Source organism: Crocodylus porosus, unplaced genomic scaffold (genome assembly GCF_001723895.1).
Source record: "Crocodylus porosus isolate Cpor-Errol unplaced genomic scaffold, CroPor_comp1, whole genome shotgun sequence".
Taxonomy (NCBI): Eukaryota; Metazoa; Chordata; order Crocodylia; family Crocodylidae; genus Crocodylus; species Crocodylus porosus.
Window position 1 is genome coordinate 66470209 of NW_017728949.1, and position 17891 is coordinate 66488099.

Here is a 17891-nt window from a genome sequence, read left to right on the forward strand (position 1 = left end):
AAATGTGCACCCACAGGTAACTGGGTGTTCTTATCTTCGATAGATTTCTGGTGTGCATTCATTCTGGTGCACAGTTGTTGTTTGGTCTCTCCTACGTATTTTCCATCAGGGCATTTTTTGCTTTGGATGAGATATATCACATTTCTGGAGGTGCAGCTGCAAGATGCAGGAAGCAGGCTCTGTTGTGGGGTGTAATAATTGTGGGGGTTGTGGAGATGTGTTGGCAGGTTTGCATTTCTTGTCATGGCATGGTCTGGATCTATTTGGTGTGTTCTGGGCCTGAGGAAGTTTGCTTCTGGTGATGCAGTTAGCGAGGTTAGGTGCTTGTTTGAAGGCTAGGATGGGTGGTTCTGGGAAGATCTCTTTAAGAATAGGGTCTCTTTCTAGTATGCAGGACAATTGTCTGAGGATTTTCCATATGGGTTCAAGGGAGGGATGATATGTCATGACCAGCGGTATGCGATTCGTGGGGGGGTTTCTTCTGTACTGCAGCAATTCTATACATGGTATCTAGGTGGCTCTTTCAAATGTGCGAATTATCTCTCTAGAGGAGTGTCCTTGTTGGGTGAAAGGCTTTTTAAGATTGGTGGCAAGGTGAGGATTGTCCTTGTTGGGTGAAAGCCTTTTTAAGATTGGTGGCAAGGTGAGGATTGGACAAGACAGCATTGGAGCCTTCTCACCAAATGGTGAAAGGTACTCATAGCCATTACTGCCACCTGAAAATGCAGGTGTAGTGAGGGCTGCAAACCTGATTGAGGGAAGGCTGAACCCATTCAGTGATAGATTAGATACCCTTATTACCACAAACCACAGATTCTGGCAACCACCATCACTTCTGTTTTGTCTGGATCCAGCTTCAGTTGGTTCACTCATATGCAGTCCCCAACTGAAAGTAGGCAGAGGATAAGGACGGAGACTATGAAGTCTGGGTCAGATGAGAAGGAGAGATAGAGATGGCTGTCACCAGCATACTGATAGCACCTCATTCCAAATCTCTGCATGGTCTTGCGTAAGAGTCTCATGTAGATGTTGAACAGGAGTGGCAACAAGATGGAGCTCTGGAGAACCCCACAGGAAAGATCCCAAGGGAAAAAATAAGCACTTGCTCATTACCATTGCTCATTAAGAGCAATTTTGCAAAAAACCCACCACACTGCATAAATACATTTCATGGTTAACTGTATCAAAGGCCACTCAAAGGCCTTAGTAAGCTCAACAGGGCACTATTTCCCCTGTCAATTTCCAAGCAAAAAACTGTTGCAAGGCTATTTGCACAGTCTTTGTGCTATACCGGGACAAAAGTCAGACTGATAAAGGTTCAGCAATCCGATAGCATCCAGATGTGCCTTGAGTGGTCAGGTGACCACCCATTCAATTATCTTACCCAAAAAAGGAGGTTGGAAACAGAGTGATAGCTGGCTGGGGAGTCAACATCAAGAGATCATTTCTTAAGTGAGGAAAAACACTGAATATTTCAGCAGATCCTAGAGTGAAGAATATGGATATTCTCTAGCATCTCAGGATGGCATGCAGATGTTGGATCCACACATCATGAAACAGATCTATTATAGACTGTAAACTTCAATTTCACAATGCCGATCCAGGTCTTAAGAAAACCTCCAGCCTTATTATCTCAAAATAATTTTGTTGTTTTTATGACTTCTTAAATTTCCCAGACGTAAAACTTGCTGTTTGTGGAGGAAGAAAACCCATATCATTTTGTTGCATAAAGTGGTGAATTTTTGCTCTGAGGCTAATTCAGGACAATTCTCAAATGTACACATTTTTTCCATATTCCTGGTGAAAAACTATGCACATCGGAGGAACTCTGTATGTATTATAACAAATGATATACTCCAAAAGTGCACATTTAAGACTATAATTCCGTCTCAAGGTTTCACTGACATTGATAAATCACTCAGGCTCTGCTCTCTCGGTTTGTGTCACCAGCATCCCTCAGTGGAGTCACAGTTTCCTCATATAACGTTGTGTGTACAGTACTTTATTTCCTCCATTACAGAATACACTTAATTTAAACAAAAATTAATCCTGGATGTGTAATTTCAAGTCCACGATAAAACACACACAATACATGTTACTGTGCATTATTACTCTTCTTGAATCTTTGAAAACTCTCTGCTTCTCTTCATGCCTCTCTCGGCCCCAGAGGTGTGTTACCTCACCCTGCCATGACTTGCTGCATCTTACTGCTTAGCAGAACTAGAGTAGATTTACCTGTTTACTAGTTATTACTTGGATTTGTATAGCTACCAATTTGTGACCGACTCAAATAGTCCAATTTCCTATTAAACACTATTGTTTTCCTGTCCTTTCTGGTAAAAAGACCCATATGAATGCTGTTAGAAGTACTGTAACCGTTATTATTTATTAGCATTTAGAAGAGTACCCATTTTCATCATTCTATGGATATTATATTAGCTGGCATTACTCAGTAGTAGGTAAGCAGCTGTTACATCTCATCAATACTAAGAAAATCACTTTACTAAATATATTTAAATCCATTTTTATTATATCCATGTGAGTTCCTTGGCTTCTAGTGGGTCTGGGTATTTTCATTGCTAGGGAAATATGTTGTCATCAACATGTCTGCCTCCTACTGCAAAGAGATTCAGCTTTTCTCCTCATATGGAAAACAGCAAAATGCTTCCTAAATGAGAGATTACTATATTGAAAGCAACCCTTCAGCAAATACGTCATCACCTATGTTTTGATATTACAAAACAAATCAGGTTTCATGTTTATGCTCAAGGACTAGCCTCTGTTTCCAGTTAAGATACACAAAATAATAAACTCATTGACTTTGGCCTTCCTTTAGCGTAGCTGAAATATTGTTCACGATGGGTAATGATGACAGCTCCGGAGACTGCATTCCTGTAACTATACAGAGAATATAGTATGGACAACAAAGTGGAAACTTCCCTATGCAGCCCTGGCTTATATCTGAATTGCATAGATCATTTCTAGGTTTTAGGTTGTAGGTTTTTTTGTCCAGAGCTCTGTAAAGTGGTATTCTGAGCACAGAGCCAAAGGCTCAAACCTATAAGACACAGTAGTGGAAAACTGAGTAATGAATCTCCATCTGCAGTAGCAGGTGTAGAGTCTTTCTATGGTCATAGCTACTGAGTATAAAGATGCAGAATACATTGTTAATTCCTCCCACCATTTCTCATTTGATTTTGTACAGTCTGTAAAACCAATGACTCCCACACATATACCTGCAAATCCCTTCTGTGCACCTGCTGTAGAGCAGACATACCAGAAAGCACAATTCCACAGGACAGGGAGTGGGAAGGGAAAGAACCTCTTCCTTCACATCTGTTATACTATATGGACATGCACGTATACCGCGGCCTTCCCACTGCCCCTTATGGAGTACAGGATCTCCCATTTGATCCTTACGTTCTTTTGAGAGAAACAAGAGGGCCAATTAGTGACAAATGCAATAATGTTTTCCTAAATTGGACTCGGAGAAACAGGAACTGGACTAGGAGAGAGAACTAGCCATTGTTGAGCCATCAGATGGGAAGGACATTCAGGTCTTCCTGACTTTAGACAGGAATATTCTAAGTATTTAATTGCATGCAATGATGTATTCCATTATCTATCTTCTGAGGTATCCAGGTTCATAGATAGTTGTTGTTGTTGTTGTTGTTGTTGTTGTTGTTGTTGTAAGAGGAACATAAGCTATACCTTGAAATTTTGCAGTTGTGTTTGTGAAATTTGTGCGTGCATTCTTTAAAAAAAAGGTCTTATGTCCAAATATACATCCTCTTATTCAATGGTCAGCATCTGGCCCTTTACAACATGTCATAATCAGAGAAGCGACTCACCTTTTGAGTAAGTAGAGCTTGAACAACCTGATTGGCGACCTAAAATAAATAAAATAGATGAGTATATTATATTGATTTTTTTTGGCGATGGATATACTCTTTTTGAGGAACCTCACTGTTTTGCCCCACAACACTCACCCCTAAATAAGAATTGTTTATGGAGATGTCTATAATGTAGGTTATAACATGTAGCCTCAACCCCATTAGAACGAATCTTAAAAACTCCAGAAAGACATTATAGATGTTTGCTTTACTTCTCTAATCTAAAGCAGGAGGGAGATGACAATGACAATCAGAGGCTCATATTTTTGGCTAGTATACATAAGCATAGATGTAGTGAGTTCAGAGGAGATAAAATGCATCAGCTGAGGATATGGTCATGAATGGTTTCATAAAGCTTAATTGTTTCTTGATTCAATATTGACAAAACAGAACATCTATCATGACAGGCAGATACCATAAAGTGCCACAGAAAATTAAAATACCTACTGACATCAAAATGTGGTTGGGAGGCATTCACAACACACAGTCTAATTGACTTGAATCAGATTACATGCCATTGATTAGTAGTACTGTATATTCAACAGGGAATTTTTAAATTTATTTATTTTGTACAAACATCCTCTCATTTACACCTGACACTGAGGAAAAAAAATATTTTCTCTTGTTGATGCCTTTAGATAAATGTTTCATTTTAGTGCTGCCATAATCAAATGTAATTTGAAGCTGTACATACACATATTGTCACATTTGCAATATGTTTGTTCAAATTCCACTCAGCAATCTTATAGATGGGTAACATAATCAGAGACATAACTAGCATGTATCAAGAGGCTCCAGTTACGATTTACAGTACAATTTATTTTTTTTAATCTTACAATATAACACACAAGGCTGTCCTTTGGAAGTGCAAATCTGCACTGACTCTCCCTAAAGGTAGTCAATTTTTAAAAAAAAATAAGACTGTTCATGTGAGTTGAGTCAGGAACAGAAAGCTGAAGCTAATTTATTTCTGTAAATAATTCCATTCTTTTAGATCCAGAAGTTGCATTTGATTCATATTCTCAAAAAACTGCCTACTATCAATTCTTTTCTCAAACTAGTCCCTAACTTAAGGAAACCTGTGGAACAAGGGTCACATATAATAGCTCTATACATGATTTAACAGAAGACACAGACTAATAATAGAACTGTAATAACCCACAGGACTAAATATGTTATCTTTGAAATCCACGTGTGTTGCCCTATGGGCTTTTAGTCCACATCCAACAGTGTTCCTTCTGGCATGTACTTCCAATGTCTGTTTGCTCTACCTGAAAATTGAACAGACCACATCTAATACATTATGTCTTTACTTCTTGACGTGGAGTTACTTTAGCAAGAAGGACTACAAGGTTCTTTGACGTGTGTACAAATCACTAGCAACAAAATTGCCTACAAAATTTTCTCATGGCTTTATACTGTACTCAGTACTGCAAATGGAATAATCCCCCAGCTGAATACCATTTTCCAATGTGGGTGATTGAAGTTAGGCATCTCAATGAAAGCCGCTTGATATTCACAGCTGCTAATGACCCACAAATCATACTGATCCCAACAGGAGGGGCGGGCACTCAATTTATCTGAACATCAGGATGCCATCATATTGTTTTAAGCACTGTAGCTGGAAAATTCTGTCCCTGTAAGATTTTTCAAGCATAGTGCTCTGACTGATATTTTAAAGCAGAGGCGATGGACTCAGACAGGCTGGAAGTCTGCACGATAGGACTCTACAGCAACTGTTGCTTATTTAGGAATTGCACTGAAGACAGTCACCAATTAAAGTAATATCCACATTCCCAGAGCTTAAATGTTCTCATCCTTTTCCTCTAATAAAGTCTATGTAATTATATGTGGAAAAGGGAAGTATTTGCTAACTGCAATCATACCTTGTACCTGTACTGCTATCACCTGAGAATGGCAATAAATTAGAGCATGCAGTCACATGCTTGTGAGGTCAATACAATCCTTATTTTTTTTAATGGGAAATCTTAGCTTACAGTCAGATTTTATAGGTAATGGATAACCACTTTAGTTAGAACCACTGGTGCTTAGTAAACTGCAGATCTTAAAATGACTTTGCAAGTCTCATTGTTAAAACAGAAAAAGCACAGAATATAATACAGAAGTCCTGTTATACATTAGACAGCAGTGCCAGCCTTCACTTTATTTGCCTTTCCTTACACTGCCCCACAACTAAGTATTTTAGATTAATTTTCTTTTTGTGGATCATAACACAAGAGATAAAAGAGTATGTTACACCTTTTCCTTGCACAGTTATGTTTGCAAAAATATATTATGCCATGGTTTGGAGAGGAAGTAGCAGAAATAATGAGTCAAACTTATGTGAAAAAATATCCGTGTCACTTATTTTTGAAATGTCTGCTGTACTAAGCATACATACATTTGCAGAACCATTTCTCTCATGTATGGCTTTGTGCAGCATTTACAAATTGCAAATGTATTGAACAGGAATTTAACATATTTTTCTATAATTCTCAGAGTAATAAAATGAATATTGGAAAAGCCGCTATATTTTAGGTCAACTAATTGAAACGTATAACAACATTAATAAGGCATAATTTAAAGCTATCAACTACCACTAAGGTGGTAATTTGTATGATTTCCTATACCTTGGTATAGTCAAGCTTGACAGCAATCCTAGCTGGCACAATTATGTGAATAAACATTATACTACTTCTTGCCCATAAACTGACAGTCAAATTACAAAATAGGAAACTAGGATTAAGCATGTAAAACTCAAGCCCCAAAGGTAAAAGAAGATAATCCTGTTTCTTACATTATGTTTCTAGAGACAGGAGAGATAGGTTTACAGTATATTTCTGAATCTTAAACAAATGAACTTTTTCTGGTGTGGACAGCATTAGAAAGCTTCAATGATCTTTACTTTCAAATACTATTTCAAAGACATTATATGTGTACTTTAGAAATGGGTAATTAATTTAAAATCTGTGAATATTTTGTAGAATTATTAAAGAATTAAGCCCTTTAAGGTTTGCCATTTATGAATAGAGGTTTGGTTGAGTTTTATTGTGAAAATGTTCACAGTGTCATAGGTTTGCCAGGGACCCCATGGTTTATCTAGTTCAACCCCATGCACAAATGCAAGATGCACAATTCCTAAATTATCTCAGATGAATGTTTATCTAGCCTCTTCTTCAATGAAGGTCATGGAGCATGAGTTTTTTTGTGATGGGGCAAATGTTCACACTGAAAGATTAAATGTAGGATATCAAATGAATGAAGAAAAAACTACAAGGAATGACTGAATGATAGAGATGAGGAGGAGAGACAAAGGATATAAAAGACTACATTCACAGGTTTTGAAAATGAGATCTAGCAGGGTTTTTGCTTCACAGAAAATTAGAGGTCGTTTGATTGAAATTTTGCTTGGTGCTTTTGTGTGTACTGAATCCGCATACATACTGGGGAGCATTACTGATTAGGGCGATGATAGGGAAACAGCTTCACAAAACCTTCTGCTGGGGATGCATAAGTGGTCAAAGGCAGACTCCACTGCTGAGGTTGAAAGCTTACTTTCTGACTAGGTGAGCATGGCTGTCTTGCCCAACCCTCTCCTGCACTGATTTACGGAGGAAAGCTCAGCTTTGAAGAGCCCAGTATTGAAGAACACTGACAGCTCCCTCCAACCAGTCCAGTATCTTATAGCCCATCTTTGCAATCACTAGTACTCTGATTTAAGGGCAAAGAAATGTCTGACAGATGACAAAAGGCCCTTCTGTGTGGGTTAGAGCACAAGAGGATGCAATGCACACTGGTTCAGAATTTTCCTTTCAACCTATTGAGATCATACCATGATAGATATATACCTATATTGTCTGCCTGGGGAAAGATGCCTGAGTCTTTCTATGGCTAGGGACAGGCATTCAAAAAACTGGACCCTGAATTGATTCAATCTTTCCAGGTCAGTCTAACCTGCCCAGATTGAACCAATTTGCAACTGAATAGTTATTAATTTTTAATGCAGGTACATGCCTGCAGTGGCTCAGGCCAGAAGCCGGGAGGATGCTAGAGTTTCCCCTCGGCTGTAGGGAAGCTGTGTTGGGGGAGGTGTGGCTAGCCCTGGCAGTAGCCTCAAGTGAACTGGCCAGGGAGGGGATTTATTTCTCCCTGTCCCAGTGGCATTGACCTGAGCTGGGGTCCACCTGGTGCTTGCCCTTTGGGCCACACTCCTGCCCTTCCTGCTCCCACTGTGGCTAGGAAGCAGAGGGGCAGAGCCAGCCCTGGTCTGCTGGAGCAGACAGCCCAGCCCAGCCCAGCAGAGTATGCCAGGATGCTGGGGGACTCTGGTTTAACTTAAACCAGGAAGGGGTCTGGGACAGAAGTTGCAGAAACCAGTTTGAACTCAGTCAGTTAAGTCTGATATTACATTCAACTAGATTTATCTCAAACCAGCTTCAGCCATTTTGAAACTGGTTTATATGCACTGAACTTATGTTCTGTTACAGGTTTAAACCCCGACAGCCAGCACAGGCCTGTTGTGGGTAGGTCGTGTCTGACTAACCTCAACTCCTTCTATGACCAGGGTACTCACCACCTGGATAAGGGAGATGAGGTCAACACCATTTACTTGGACCTTAGGATTTTCATTTGATGTCCCATGAGGCTCTCAAGGTAAAACTATGGGACTATGGATTCAACAATTTAGTGGTCAGATGAGTGGGAAACTGGCTTCGGGGTCGGACCCAGAGAGTACTAATAGACAGATCTGTGTTGCCCTGGTGGAAGGTAGTCAGTGGGGTCCCCCCAGGTTCAATACTTGGACCAGTGCTTTTCAACATCTTCATCAATGATCTGGATATGGGGGTGAAAAGCACACTGGTAAAGTTCGCCGCTGACACTAAGATGTGGGGAAGCGCAGCCATGCATCAGGGTAGGCTGATGATCCAGGCGGACCTAGACAGATTAGTTAGATGGGCGGACCAGAACCAGATGCTGTTCAACACTGAGAAGTGTAAGGTGCTTCATCTATGGAGGAAAAATCCACAACAAATTTACAGGCTCAGTGGTGCTAGGCTAGCTAGTCTAGCTAGCACCATGTCCGAAAGGGACCTGGGGGCCACAATTGACCATAAAATGAATATGAGCCACCAGTGTGATGCTACAGTTAGCAAAGCAAATGATACGCTGGTGTGCATCAACCAATGCATCTCAAGCAAATCTAAGGAAATTATTCCCCTGCTCTACTTGGCATTGGTGAGGCTGCAGCTGGAGTACTGCATCCTTTTCTGGGCGCCACTTCAAGAAGAATGTGGAGAAGCTTGAGAGAGACCAGAAAAGAGCCACTTGTATGATTAGAGGCCCGAAGAGCAAGCCACACAACGGAAGGCTGACAGTTATGGGACTGTTCAGCCTAAAAAAGAGAAGATTCTGGGGGGACTTGGTGGCAGCTTACAAATATATCAGGGGTGAGTATCAAGGACTAGACAAACAACTGTTCAGCAAAGCACCCGAGGAGGAAACCAGGGGGAACAGTCATAAACTCCTAGATGAACATTTCTGACTGGATACAAGGAAAAACTTCTTCACAGTTCATGTGACCAGAGCGTGGAATAGACTCCCAGCAGGGGTGGTGCAGGCACCTACCCTGGAGATGTTCAAAAGAAGACTGGACGCACACCTTGCTGGGGTTATTTGATCCCAGTGGTCTTTCCTGCCCAGTCCAACCCAATGATTTCACAAGGTCCCTTCCAGCCCTAAACTTCTGTAAATTTGTGAACCAGTTTCTGATCACTTAAACTGGTTTACGTGTAACTTCTATCCCTAGCCTATAAGGCTAAGAATTTATTGGATCCAGGTACAGCATGTTTGTAAGCAACCCAATTCCCTATGGGCAACTAAGAATAATTGTTATCATGGACTGGGAAATTCTCTAGCATATGGCTGAGCTACTGAAATCTGGACACTAATCACAGCCTCTGGCTTCTGGTCCTGAGTGGTGAAGAACCTGCCAGAATCCAATGCAAAGTAAGGTCCAAAGAAGAAGAATTCAGCAGGAAAAAGTTGGGCTGTTAATAAAAATCCTGAAGAGGGAAGCCTCAAGCCACAGCCTTAGAAAACAGACATTTTTCAACAAAAGGGGGACTCGCTAGTGATAAAATTGTGGGAAAATTCCTTATCCAACATGGTGATCAGAAAGCCTGGAAGGGTTTCTCACACATAATCCTTTATGGAGAAGACAGCATCCACAGGATGGAGAAAGTAGTATGTAGATTCGGCACATGAGAAAAGGGGTTGGCATTAGGACGCTCCTACTGAAGTGGTCTTCCTTGGTCACTAGAGATTAAAGAGCAGGGACTACAGTACAGCATTTGTTGAAGGACTGAGACAAAGGGGTTGGAGGGGAAGCACGGGGAAGGATGGCAGAAGAGAAGGTGGGTCACTACAGCCCCCTTCTTCAGTGGCCCCTTGAGGTCCCAGCATACACGGGAGCTGTGCAACAGCTGCTGGTCTGTACTGCCACACATTCTCTTCCTTGTTTTTTCATACCTGGAGCTGCCAACTCCCCCAGCATCTTCGGGTTTTATCAGACACCTAGGGTGTACCCAGATCAGTGCACGTGTGGTTTGCGGTGCTTCACACCTCAAGTGGAGGCCCCAGGGAAACTCTCAGGCTGCTGGCCAGAATGTCTACTCTCTTCTAGGTCCACTCCAGCTCCTGCAGCATGACATGGGCTGGGAGAAGCGGGGAATGAGCAGTTTGCACAGTGACGCATTATGCCCTGCACCACAGCACAGGTGCAGGGGCATGTGCAGCAGCAAACAGCTGTGCCGCTACTTTTTGTGCCACTGCAAGTGCACGCCCCTGCATGTGGGGATGCTGCCCTAGGGGTTATCCACCAGGACAAAATGATGGTGTCCTCTTCATGTTAGCAGCATCTGATATCAATTATTTTTCTTCCTTGGCTTTAATGTAGAAGATACACCTTTCTTTTGGACCTTTTTATAGTGACAGCTATAAACAATGGAAACCCATGCTAAGGCCTTATAAAGCCTGAGCCAGAGGCCGCTACAATGTGCATCGCAGTCATGTAATAACTGATGAGTGAATTACACTCTCTAATTTTAAATGGCAAGCCCTAATCAGAAGCTAAGCCACACAGACTGGGAGGGAGGGAGTCTCCTGATTGCAAATATTGCAGCAAGAGGTTCATTGGTCAAGTGTTGTGTGCTGAAAGAGAACAGGCAGTGGGGAAAGCAGTTGTGCATTTGTGGAGACACAGTGCTTTTGGTCTGGAACATGAAAGAAAGATAGGGTTTGGGATTTCTGAACAAGTAAATCACTTGCTGTTGTTTGTCTAGATCTCTATAAATACCAAAGTACACTAAACATACCCCTGACCTGTGGGGTCATTTTCTTCCCCTAATGAAATATAAACCTGTAAAGCCTGACATTTTGGCTAGCTTCTCAGGCCAAAGGACAAGAGTGTTTATGCTAGAGAAGGCAAGGTCAAAAAAGCGTGCCCTGCACTGGTAGTGCTAAGTATGACATTATGAGATGCCACTGGGCAATTATCTCATTAGATGGAGATAATTTCTAATGAGATAATAATCTCATTAGATTGAGATAATGAGAAACTGAAGAATAAATGTAAACTTTGTGAGTGAGAGAGGGAACCCTAGTATTAAGGTGCTACGTCATAAGACCTTTCCATTTAGCTTACCTCATCAAGGCATCTTTCATACTGTTGTCTTTGATTTTCATTTTCCAGAGCCAATGCTGAATTCTCTGCCTGTAGTGGGATACAACAATTGATGCAAATGAATCAATAGGTATGTTGTGTGGCATGTTAGCTCATTCAATTTCTTTTCCATATATATATTCTCAAGCTCCACAAACATCTTTTAAAAAATACCAAACATATTTCCTACTGAAGTGGTCTTCCTTATTTCCATAATTAATTTCCATTAATTTCCATATTTAATAAAAAGGCAAACAGTATTAGCATTATGAAATTACCAACCAAATACACTGCAATTTAAAAAATACCAACACTGATGTTCTAAGCATGTTTATGGTCTAGTTTTGCAAGATGAGAAAAAGCATGGCTGTGAAACACTGCAAAAAATATTTATACATCAGCTTTCCTGTTATGGTTAATTTATAAGCTGTGTGGAGAAACTAGCTGGAGAAAAATGGAATCTACTCCAGTGAGGGGGCAAAGTGAAAGGGAGCCCTTTACACCTTTTATTTCTACAATTTCTTATAAGCCATAACCCAGAGGCTGCTGTAATGTAGAACTGTGTATATAGTGCTCCTATAATAAGTGATGGGTACCCTATACTCTGATCGGAAAATGAATTCCTTAATCTGCTGATTTTACACATGTGAGAGTATGTTATTACAACAGTGAGAAGGAACTTTATAAATGAAATCTGAAAGTCAATTAATAAATTTTACTCTAACAAATGTCAGTTTAAACATTACAAAGTTTTCCTTGGCTTTAATCTGTCTGTAATTATCCACCACTCTCAGATTTTTGCATAATGCACATGAAAAAGCAGTACAATCTGGCCTTAAAATTTAAATTGCATTAAATCAATAAATTATTCTGCATAATTCGGCCTTCAGTTTGGGGAACTCTTGTCATAGGGAAAGAAGAATTCCCCAACTGTACCAGGTACAAATACATCAGCTTTAAACAAGGGCAGGGTTTCTGTTCTCTCTCTCAAAAATGAAAAACTGAAATATAAAAATGAAAGCTGGCTTTGAGAATCTTTGTGCTCTACCTGCCTCCCACTCATAACTTCACAACATGTAACCATAACACCACAATCAATATTCAGATAATTACAACCATTACACAATTTACAATGCTTGCTTCACTTTTACTGCTCTGTCAATCCATAAAAGCTTAACGAATGGGATTCCAAAAGAATTGTGGTTAAGATAAAATGGTCACTATTTGGCTAATATTTGCAATTCTAGAGACAAAAGTTAAATGATGTAACCTACAGGGACAGTTTTAGTTGTTTCTAAAAATAATGCAATCATCAGCCTAACCACAGAAATCTGTAATTAGCTAATTTCAAAATAAAATATAGCTCAAGAGAAGATACTGGGAGAGAAAGGTAACTGTTCATAATTAGCTAGTATTTTAAAACACAGAGAAAAGCTAAGGTGAGAAGGAGGAGAGAGAGTAATATATGAAGATCACATATACATTTCTAAATAATTTTACAGAATCAACAGCACGCTTAAAAGGTACATGGAAATATACCTATCAGGAGAGAAAGTGAAATATCTGTATCCTACTGGAATCATAGAAAATAAACATTGATGCAACCTATGAGTACAAGAGAATCTAGAAGTTTCTGCAGAGTGCTGACACTTGACAGCATAAGGTGCAATCGTAACTACCGAACCAGAAGTACAAGTAAAAGCAGAAACCGGAGTAAGAAAAGAAGCAGTAAGAGCTTGGGAGTTGTACTGTTAAACAGCGCTTTGTGCCTAAGAGGCTGCTCCATGTTACAAGTTTACTCTTACTGGCACATACCTACAGGCTGCAGAATAAAATTTACCCATATGAAGTTACATCTTGACGGGTAAAAGATAAAAGTCAATATCTTCCTATGAACATTACTCTGAAATGTACAACCAGATAAATGTCACCTTAGTGCTCTGACACGGTCATTAAGACTAAGTACAGACAGTCAAAAACCCCAAGGTTGAATTGATTCAGTCTTTGCAGGTGAGTCTAAATTGCAAAGACTGAACCAATAAGCAAATGAACAGGCATTCATGTTCGATTCAGGAAATGCAGCCACATGCCTGCAGTGACTCAAGCCAGAAGCCAGGGAACGCTAGAGCACGGCTCTCTGATACGTAGCCACCATGGGTTGTGCCTCTTCCTGCTGCTCCTGAGGTCTTTAGGATTTGCAGTCTACAATCACAGGACTCTGCAAGGTTGCTCATCACTTCCTCTTACTGCTTCTAGATGCCTCTGGGATTTGCAGTCCAGTTGCAGCCAGCACTAAGTAAGCCAGCAGGGCATGGCATCTCTGTACTTGGGGGAAGGTGAGTTTAACCCCTCCCTGGCCTCAGACCCCAGCCACGGTTTGCCTTGCAGGGCCAGTGAGGCCAGTGAGCTAGTAGTCCTCACTGCTCCAGCCAGGGAACAGAGGGGCGGGGCCAGCCCTGCTTTCTGGAGTAGACAGCACAGCACTCCAAGGCTGTAAAGTATGCTGGGGGACTCCGATTTGACTTGAACCAGGAAGGGGCCTGGGACAGAAATTCTGGAAGCCAGTTTGACCTAAATCAGTTACATCTGATACTACATTCAATCAGGTTTATCCTAAACCAGGTTCAGCCATTTTGAAACTGGTTGATCTGCACTGAACTTCTATTCTCTTACAGGTTTAAACACGTTTCTAATCACTTAAACTGGTTTATATGTAACTTCTGTCTGCAGTCTAAAATGCTAGATTGTGCAATACTTATTCATGTTGGACATCTGCTCAAACAAGACCACTCTGGGATTAATCTTGATGAGTCAAGGCTCATCAACATTAATAGCTACATATGATCTATCTCTAAAATAGGACGTTTGAAAACTGTATCCATGTCTAGACTACAATAGCAACATGTAGTTGTACAGCACAGAGAAAAAACTATCAGAAGAGTTCCCTGAATTTCTTCTAACCATCTTGTCTCATACTCTATGATATAGAAAAAGCATGGAAGCTAAGATTGCCTGAATCCTTTTGCTGAATATCAGATTTCAGCAACTATTTTTGATGCGTACACCACCAAAATTAGGAAATTTGAGTTTGACAGCATTAGAAATAAGTAGCACATTTTTCCTCCTAGCCAGCCACAGTGGAAACATCTGTATAATACGAACATTTTCACACCAGTGGCTTTCAATGTGTACTGAAGGGATGTAATCCAGTCCATGGTAGCTTGGTTTCTGTGCTCCTTGATTGCTGAGCAAATCATTCCCATTTATCTGGCATTTCTGTAATGAGAACTGAGCCAGGAAGGGAACACTTCACTGCCTTCATTTAAGACTATTATACCAATCCCCAGGAGGATCAAAGACCAATAGTTTATATATACCATATAGCAACAAAACACTTAGTAGTAACCCAAGCTCACCCCCAAATTATATATATAGAAAACTGAGGGTAGAGCGTAGTTTAAAAAAACAACAACACAAATCTCCTTTTACAATAGGGAAACCCATGTGCTCTCTCTTTTGAAGAGGTGAATCACAGAGAATTCTGGAAGTCTTCCATCACCCTTGACATTCACGCCTTTCTCCCCAAGGTGTTCTCTAATGGGAATCCTAATGATCCTTCTGTCCTAAACCCCCAAGACAACTTCTGGCTAAGAAAAGCTTGTTGGATTCATGTGGAGTCAAACAGCATCAGTCCTTATAGCTATCTGACAAGGGGTGCATCTACACACTGCCGTATGGTGATGTTGTCACTGTGCCTTGCTTTAATACTCTCAAAAGGAAGTATTAAAGCATGGTGCAGTAACTGCCTGTACTGCACCATATCTGCAGTGCATGGTTATTTCTAGCAGCTACTTCACCGTAGTGGTGCACTATAATGGGGGAGTGCACTACTATGGTGAAGTAGCTGCTGGTCATGTGTAGACACCTGTGGACGCTATGTCGCTGTAGTGAATTGCTATGGTGACACAGTATCACGTGTAGATATGCCCAAGGAGTCTGTTAAGCAAACCAGTTTCCTCTCTCTAAGGAACTCTATTACATGGTGCCTCAGTTGCACTGTGTGTGTGCACGTGACAATACTGCAAGCTATACCTATACTATGTTATAACAAGTAGATGACCCCTACACATTAAAACTATGCCATGTTTACCATCCCCAGAAATAATGATAGAGGAATTCCATCTCCTTCTTCAGTCCCCACTTCTCACAGCCCTGACATAACTGAGGAAGAGAGTCCATAAATCAGAGGAAAGGAAGCTGGAAGATTACTGGAGACAGAACTCCCTTAGGTATCAACTGACTGATTTCTGCAGTGGTTTCTGGTTTTAAATGCTTTTGTTTTTTCATTCCAGAGATTTCTGCACGTTTTCCTTATGTCCCATTACATACAGAAAGATTAAAAAACAAAAAACAAAATACTAACTCAAACCTCCCGAAGCATGGCATACAAAATTAGAAACCAAAGCACATGCCTCTACTACTAACTGCTTGGACTGTGGGTAAGCATCTCCCTGTTGGGATGTTAGTCCCCGGTGTACAGTATGATTCAGTCAGCCGAACCTACTTTGCAACGTAACTTGCCATTAGATGAATCATTACATATTGCTTTGTAGGCTATTAAGATGCTACAATATTCTACTGATGCCAGGAGAGAGGATATGCATTTCAAATTGCCAAATTGGAAGAAAATGGTTTCTGCCATAGAACAGACTCCAAACAGAGAAAAAAACAAGGTTTTAAATCAGGGATTAGATAATCTAAGCAGCTTTCAACTGCCTTAATTAGAGACAACTTTGTTCTAAATTTTAAGACTGAATTTATAGAAAATCAATTAGAAAGTGAAAATTTTAGATTACTTGTATAAAATAGGGGTTAGCCAGTATTGATGCTCTTGCCAGGATACAGTAATTACTCGAGACTTACTCAACTCTAAATTTGATCCACTTTTGAGAGTGAGAAAGACTTATAATAACCCCAGCAAAGCTGAAAATATTTTTAGGCCAGTTCAGAACTCTTTGTCCTTTTCATGATTTTTGCAGAACAGTTTTATATCTTTTTTGCTCTATGATAATGACTGGGTCACTCACTTAAGAGGATTATTAAAAAATAGGTTGCTCACTTGGCAGACCAAGGTCCTGATCCATTTCCTATTGAAGTCAGTGTAAGTTTTGTCATTTATTTCCCATATCAGAAGCAGAATAATTTCAAGGAGAGAAAGGGGATGTTTTCAATTTAAGCAGGTGCTCTAATTCCAATTTCCTAAAACCTCTGGTTCACTTTGAATATGATTAAATATTTTCTGATTGCACAGAGGGTATAAAGTTCCTTAATCCAAACTGACTTGCTGTACATGATGCTATAAAAGAAAAGGGTGCATCTTCTAAAGGGCTAGGGACAGACATTCAAAAAGCTTGAATTGATTCAACCTTTGCAGGTTAGTCTAACATGGCTAAGCTAAACTAGTTTGTAACCATACAGACATTCTCTCTGGACAGGAAATTCAGGCATATGCCTGCAGTGGCTCAAGCTAGAAGCCGGGGGAGGGGGTGCTAGAGTAGCCCTCCCTTCCCTTCCACACAAGGACACCTCTCAGCATTACCTAGCATACCATGTGCCTAGGATCCATGGGGCTTGGGTCCATGCTGTGGGAGATGCATGGGAGGGGGAGAGGGGAGGACCCATTCTTGAGCAGCGAGGTGGGGGGGGCAGGGGGAAGTCAGGCAGACCCTGCTGTACCTGCAGTCTTTGTCAGAGCTCTGGCCAGGGAGTAGGGGAGGAGGGGAGGCAGGGCCAGCTCTGCTGTCTGAAGCAGAGAGCCCAGACAGGATGCTGGGGGAGTCTGGTTTAACTTAAACCAGGAAGGAGTCCAGGACAGACATTGCCTAAACCAGTTTGACCCAAATTCATTAAGTCCGATACTACATTCAACTGCATTTATCTTAACCTAGCTTCAGCCATTTTTAAACTGGTTTATGTGCACTGAACTTATGTTCTGTTGCAGGTTTAAACCAGTTTCTGATCATTTAAACCAGTCTATGTGTAATGTCTGTCCCTAGCCAAGACAAAGGTTCTTATTCTTTCCTGTAACAGAGACTGATTTGTTAGAGGAGTTAAAGCAGATCGCTCTGGGTGTATCTACATGAGAGGCTAACTGCTCAGTAGCCTAATGACACTGTGCAGTAGCATGCTGGGAAAAACCCATTCTAGTATGCTACTGTGCGCAATAGTATTAGGCTACTGTGCAATTAGAGTCTGTAAAAACCCATGCACTGGCACTA

General features: G+C 40.8%; 1 protein-coding gene across 8 annotated transcripts in view; it reads right to left on the reverse strand.

The window, feature by feature from the left end:
* NCKAP5 (NCK associated protein 5) overlaps window positions 1–17891 on the reverse strand; it is a 685167-nt gene that overhangs the window by 133124 nt on the left and 534152 nt on the right. For all 8 annotated transcript variants that reach the window (XM_019553971.1, XM_019553966.1, XM_019553969.1 and 5 more), the window contains 2 exons: window positions 11596–11664; window positions 3852–3890 (listed from right to left, as the gene is read on the reverse strand). In XM_019553971.1, coding sequence (XP_019409516.1) covers window positions 3852–3890; window positions 11596–11664 — 108 coding nt within the window. The remainder of the gene's footprint in view (window positions 1–3851; window positions 3891–11595; window positions 11665–17891) is intronic.